Source organism: Aplysia californica, unplaced genomic scaffold, assembly GCF_000002075.1.
Source record: "Aplysia californica isolate F4 #8 unplaced genomic scaffold, AplCal3.0 scaffold00228, whole genome shotgun sequence".
Classification (NCBI taxonomy): Eukaryota; Metazoa; Mollusca; class Gastropoda; order Aplysiida; family Aplysiidae; genus Aplysia; species Aplysia californica.
In genome coordinates this window covers 185346-192435 of record NW_004797498.1, presented here as the reverse complement: position 1 = coordinate 192435, position 7090 = coordinate 185346, and the positions used below count along the sequence as shown (strand labels likewise).

The following is a 7090-nucleotide window of genomic DNA, read 5'->3' as shown; positions in this document are numbered from 1 at the left end:
TATATATATATGAACAGACAGTTTGATATAAGTTTTCTGGGAAAATATAAGTGGCACACCGCACAAAGAGCGTAAAATCCCAACTGAAGTTCTTAAGACAGGATGCAATTGAGAAACCTACATATGAGGATATCGGGATACCTCCTTGTAACTTCTCTGAATTGTCTATATTGACAATGTTGAGAACTCACACATACCTGTCCCCGTTGTTTTATGCAAGAAAAATTCTGAAATTATGCAAACTGAGCCCCAAAAAGTGAAATTATGTGATTCTGTTAATTTCAACAAAGAATGATAAAGGGAAATAATCAGAAATTAAGCAAAAATGATCAAATTTTGCTAAATTATGTGGGGTGCATAAAACCACCAGGACAGACATACAGATTTCAACATAAGTTAGGGACCACTTGCAAACACTCTGAGTGGTCTTCTTGAGTCGACCTGCACATGGACGTTCTTGGACTGATCCAGTGGCTTGATGGCGCTGCCTCAAGGGCACAGTGACAAAGAGTGACACTGCAAGCCTTCTGGCAACTTATCGGGCTCCAACTCTATCCTGCAGCCATGCCATAGCTCAGGCATGATTAAAGTCTCTCAGCTTTCGTCTTGGTGGCACGTTGATGCGATACTGGATTTTGCGCAAATGTCGGCTTACATTGCCACCAAAGTGAGCACAGTTTTAGACCGTACCTTCATTTGTGACGTGCACCAGAAATTTTAACTTGGGAATGTGCGTGATATTGCACACAAGTCGATAAAAAACAGCAAATTTGGCTTAAAATCCCTGAGGATTTTCGTGCTGCATGTGGTGGTTTTGCCCCTTTAGGAAGCTTTGCGGTACGCATTGGTAACCAATTAACACTTTCAGAGCAAAACAATTTTTGAAACTTTCCTTGCTGTACATGTATTTTTTCCCCAATTTATTAAAAATCAGGGCTGTCTGTCAAGGTGGTCCTTAACTTATGTTGAAGTCTGTATAACTCTGTAAAAATTGAAATACTTAAAAAACAAAACATGAATTTTACCTTGTGCATACTCCATAACAATCATAAGAGCCTTGTCCTCCAAAAAGTTCTCATAGTATTGAATAATGTTTGGATGATGAAGCATAGAGAGCACTTTCACTTCATTTAGAGCAGCCTGTCGTTCATCTTTTGTCATTTGTTCTACAGGGATTTGCTTGATAATTACTTGCTTCCGGTCACTCAGGCGGATACATAAATGTACAGTTCTGCCAAATAATCAAAGATCAGCATGATGTGTTTGACCTATCAACTTATGATAGTGATAGCAAACCAAACAAATGAAAGAATCTTACACACAAAAGGTAAATTTAAGTAAAAGTAGACAGGCAACTGTATTCAATATGAGCCAATTTAGGGCCCTTTGTTTCTTCTCAGTTGCAGAGCTGGTGTATTGTTCATGAAAAGCACCTGTGACGTTAACATAGAATTATGAGCGCTGTAAATCGCTTACCAAAAAAACTTTTATCTTAATTTTAAAAGGACTTTGGTATTGAATTGTGGCCACTGCAGGACTGACAAGCACAAATTCCATATCATTGGCCACATGATACAATGTCACAAGCCCTAAAACCAAAATTTTTCAGGAGAAAGAAAAAACTGTTTGATTCTTAAAAAAATACATGTGCATTTTGAAATTGACCATGAAAGATAGGAGAGGCATTACTGGTTGGTTGAGACGAGTCATTTTGTGAAAAGGCGATTTTGTAATGAGATAATTGGCTATGCACATTGTGCGATCCCTTTTTTACTTTGATACGTTGTACAGTGGGTGTCGCATTCAACGAGGTTGCCGGGACCAGCTTGTTGTCCTTGTTGGATCCGACCTCTCGTTGAACGTGACAAAGGTTAAAGTAAAGAAAGGAGACAAGTTATTATATTACACGATGTACCAATACCAGTAATTATAACAGTTGTTCCCCCTGATGACGAAAATCTCAAACAGCATCAAAGTGCGCGTGTTTGAGCTGTGTTCTGACCGTCATTTCTGCATTTTAAAATACTTTTTTTTCCGGAACACTTCTCGTGTGGAAACATACAATTCGCGGCCCCAAAAGTGAAGATTTTTTTCCTTTCTCTCCATCTCATACGAACCACACAAGTGACAAGGTCCATTTTCGTTTCCTAACACATTGTATTGCTAGATCTAGTGTGCCTCCTAATACGGGCCCCAAAGCCAAGAGGATGGGTGAGGGTTAGCCTACAGTAGGGATAGAAGGGGGTGGGTGGGAATGCGATGCGGGCTGTGTGAAACTGGATGAACTCTGGATGGGTAGGTCTAGATCAAGACCTTCATTTTTTTCAATTTTTTCAATTTTTTCTTCTTCCTCTTTAAAAAAAATCAAAGCTCCCGCCTTCACTTCATGTAGCGCGTAGATCTGGCTCTAGATGTGAGAGGGTATGTTTTCACATGAAAAGTGTTCCGGAAAAAAGATAATTTTTAAATGCAGAAATGACGGCCAGAATACAGCTCAAACACGCGCACACTGATGCTGTTTGAGATTTTTGTCATCAGGGGGAACAACTGTTTTAATTACTGGTATTGGTACATCGTGTAATATAATAACTTGCCTCCTTTCTTTTCTTAAGCCTTAATCTCGTTCAACGAGAAGTCGGATTCAACGAGGACAACAAGCCGGTCCCGGCAACCTCGTTGAATGAGACACCCACTGTACAACTTAGGTACTGTCTGCAATAATGACTGGGAACTTTTGGGAGACAAAGTAGAAATTTTCATTCAAGAATATTTTGGACTCTTCTGCTCTATCAGAGTGTGAAGTTGACCTCAATGATTTGTTGTTTCTTTGGGTTGATTAGGTTTGACGTTTGTAAATTAAGTACTTCATTGTTATTCTCAGGATGTTCTTTCTGCTGTTGCAACTGTAAGGCGATAACTACTAATCAGTCAAATTGCTACCCCCCCCCCCAAAAAAAATAAAAAAAATAATGTGGGATCAGAGCTTTTTAATTTGTCTTTTCAAACTAATGACTTGTTTAACTCCACCTCCTGGCGGAGTTTCGAAGTCAATTACGAAGGCGAAAAAACCCAACAAACCAAGACTATGAAGAAATTCTAAGATTAGAATGATTTGTGTATTATAATGTAACGATGATACGGTATCTTTCCCTTTAATGGGTGGTGTAAAAGCCCATCATAGATTAACCCTCTCCTGCTCAGAACCAGGATCACCTTCAAAAGCCTTAACACTGCTATAAATTATTACCCCTTTGTCAACAACAGCTGGCCCACATATGGACATAGTTTCGGCACCTTTAAGACACAACATCATAAATATCTCAGTCTTAGACGCAAACTTTTGTCTGGACAAGCACATTTAGGTGGACCCGCCACCTGACCGCGTGGCCATGACCTATGCTGCCCAGCAGAGCGTAGCTTGATCTTGGAGCACAGGTAATTTGACGGCCTGTGGGCATGGCATATTGTGTTTCTTTGCTTTTTTCAACATTCAGAATTTGAATTTCGACCAAATATTTCTTGAGCACACGCAACTGACACCACAGTTTAAGAAACTCCAATAAAAATATTTTTTGGGGGGTTGTGACATTATATCATGTGGCCGAGGATATACAGTTTTCATTCAGCTTTTTTATGAGGAAGTCTGTATTGTCCTTTCGGTATCCAGCAGACCATTTATGATTACTGCCTATTATATAGATCTTCAGTTTTATGCAAGCGTTTTCATCTAGCATATATAGATAAATGACATTAAAATTACTCAAACAGTCAGTCTCTATCCTCAGCAGTGAAAGAAGAATAATAAAGTAATGATGGCTCTCGATCAGAGGGAGAAACATAGACTCTTGGGCCTGAAGTAGAAGAGGATGCCAGGCCCAGTTTAAATTTTTAAAAAGGTAGGCTACTAGTACTAGATCAAGCTGTGGCCATCACAGTCACATCTGACAGTGAAGAAAGATACAGTGACAGTAATGTTGAAAAAGAATATTTAAGCCATCATCAAAGCAAATAGATTCTGAAAGTGAACTGAATACAATTCAAGTCCTGAAAAAGTAAAGGAGTCTGGAAATTATGCAAAAATGTTCCAGACAAACTTAGGTTAGACTACATTTTTTATCTCAAATTTCTGATTTCAAGAGGGGGAGGGGGGAATGGGTTTCTTTTTCATTTTTTATACCCCGTTTTTTAAAATTTTTTCTTCCGCGGCGGTGTGGTTTTTGGAAAAATGCAAAAAATCGCGGCCGCGACAAACGCAGATGCTAGATATATAGATCTAGGCCTATCTCTCCAAAATTGTTATATATATAATGCTAGTTGAGTTTTCGAGGATTAGCCTAAAGCTTTTTTTTAATTATATAAATAATTAATGTAAATAAAATCTTCGTCCAAACTGTTCCATAGATGAACAGTTGTTTAAATAAAAGGCAAAAACAGTTACAATGTCTGGTAAAGAGTTAATTAAGGCTTTATGTTTAAAAGTAAGGATCTAACTTTTAGCAAAATCACAGTACGTACCGTACACTTCAATTAGTTAATTTATTTTTATCAGAACTAAAATTATATATGGCCTTGCCTATCACACCTTTCATCAATAATACTTAAAAACTTTGTTAATCTGAGCCTAACCCTAACCCTGCCTACCCCTCAATTCTGCTCTGTCTCATAGTGGTCGCTCGTTACGGAAGTCCTCCCGATTTCAATATTGTCAATACGTATTAATGAATGGTGTAGCTGATCAGGTAGGCACGGCAACTCGCACAGCCGCCGCCTCCCCCCCCCCCAATTTTAAAAAAAAAATCGTGATTTGTGATTGCCATGACAATGCACTATGCACGTTTGATGTTTGCATGTGGCCACCTCTATTCTCACCCGGAGTGAGAATAGTGCAGGCGAGTCTTGTGGCTATTCTCACCCAGTGCGCGTTCACCAAATTTTGCGTTCACCCTAAACCACAGAATTCTACACTGTGATAACAGAAAAATTGTAGAATTCTGTGCCGTGAACAAACGTTCCATTACAATTGTAGCCTACTAAAGGCGTACAATTTTGTCTGTGGGCAGTGGAGAGAGAGAGAGAGAAAGAGAGAGAGAGAAAGAGAGAGAGGAGTAGCGCGAGAATTTCTGGGCAAAACAAAACGGCGACCCGCGTAGTTCGGCTCGATTCGAAAAGTTAAATAGCCGTAGCATCTTTGTAGACAACCAAATTTATTTACTTTTGTGTTTTAACATCATTTTTTAACTTTGTTTTGGTCAATTTGATCGTCCACACCGATAGACAGTATTCAGAAAGAGACAGAGAGAGAGAGAAGAGGGGAGGAGTTGATCTTGCGAGAAATTCCGGGCGGGTGAGAATAGCCACTTTCTTTGCATGTTGTGCTACGAAATGACTGTCTCGATTCAACCTTGTGGATTTGGAGTGTTACAGGATCACTGTGATGTCTTGACTGCACCCGTGTGACGAAATGACCGTGTGACGAAAGGACTGGTATTTGAGACTCGAGACAGAGAAGCCTCCTAGATTTCTAGATGTAGATGTAGATCTAGATCTAGATCTAGCAAGTAGAATCTAAGACTAAAGTAAAGTGAGAAAGTTTCTTACCCATAGGCTCCACGTCCTACTACCCTTATTTTCTCATACTTCTCCATTATTTAATGAAACAAAGATTGCATTAGGTTATTCAAAGCTAAAATAAGCAATAGTGTTAATATCATCGCAGTGATAATTTATTTTTGTTCCAAAGACTTCAGTCAAACTCATGAGTATGAGCTCCTCGGGCGACGCCGAGTGTCACTATGCACTTCCCCCATTTACTAAAATAAATACCAACGTCTACTATCTACCAGTTTCAGCACTTCAATTTCTAACATTCCAGAGCTTATGCCGGGTTGCCTATAAATATTCGGAAGTTACAAGTTGTATGTAGACCTTTGGTCTGTGCATTACACAGTTGAAAGAGATAGATCTACGATCATGTTATACGGATACTTTTCAAGACCACCTTACTAGTTAAATATCACATCGCTAAAACTATAAATCTAATAGAAAAGCTTGTGAAACGTAGATATAGATCAGATACAAAATTGGTGGGGATTTTTTGTACTTTATATAATATATGGTGGCTTACCTGGCTTATTATCCAGATTCCGCCAGCTGATCAAACCAACGACCTGATATCATTACCTAGATTAAAAGCTAAGGGAGAAAACCGCAGCATGAATGGACATACGAAAGTTGTTTACAACAGGGCAGTAACGTTTAAAGACAAGACTTAATATTGAAACATTTCCTTACGAAATAAAAAAAAAAACCCGGCAAATTAAAAACACAGAAAAAGTGTGCACAATAGACCTTTATTTTGGATTGCATCACACAGCAAATAAAAGTCTTAGCTAAAAGTAAAAAAAGAGCATAGACTACAATACATATATTTGTCTTTTTCTGTGTACAAAGGAAATGAGATCTACTGAGACTTGAAGCATGAGTGTGTTGTTTGGTACTAACCATATACATCAATGCCGTCACTTGCAATTCTCTCTTGCTTCAGGTACATATAAACTGCATAATAATATACAATATGGGCCTACATGTAGTACTATGGTTTGTTACGTTCATCTTCTGCGGCAGTCTGCATTAAGTATTGTATGTCAGCAGGCTGTATGTGTGACCAAAAGACTTTATGGCATTCCCCACTAACTTTTTATTACATGTATTTCTCTCTCTCTCTCTCTCTCTCTCTCTCTCTCTCTCTCTCTCTCTCTCTCTCTCTCTCTCTCTCTCTCTCTCTCTCTCTCTCTCTCTCTCCCTCTCTCTCTATCTGTGTCTCTTTCTCTGTTTGCCTTTTAATGTTTGATTATTCTATTTCATTTCATTTTTTATCTATTTTTAAGGGACTTGTTGGTTTTAATTTTTGTTTGCTTGTTCATTTTTGGGGGGTGTTTTTTTATATACATTTTCTTAAGTGGAGGTACTTCATAGGCATCTTAGGTTATAGAGAACCTAATCTAAAGATTTGATTTTTTGATTGCAATGACCATCATTAAAATTTAAAATCTTTGTAGTAGTAGTATAGGGTTTTACGGCGCTCGCAACT

The 7090-nt window shown here is 38.5% G+C and overlaps 1 protein-coding gene across 2 annotated transcripts in view; it reads right to left on the bottom strand.

The window, feature by feature from the left end:
• LOC101856347 (serine/threonine-protein kinase Nek8) overlaps positions 1-5898 on the bottom strand; it is a 33212-nt gene extending 27314 nt beyond the window's left edge. Inside the window, exons 1-2 of one of the 2 annotated variants that reach the window (XM_005099864.3) lie at positions 5599-5898; positions 1026-1231 (exon numbers count right to left, since the gene is read on the bottom strand). In XM_005099864.3, coding sequence (XP_005099921.1) covers positions 1026-1231; positions 5599-5645 — 253 coding nt within the window. In that variant the 5' untranslated portion in view covers positions 5646-5898. The remainder of the gene's footprint in view (positions 1-1025; positions 1232-5598) is intronic. The other variant, XM_035970159.1, reaches the window with a different exon arrangement.
• Positions 5899-7090: the final 1192 nt, after the last annotated feature.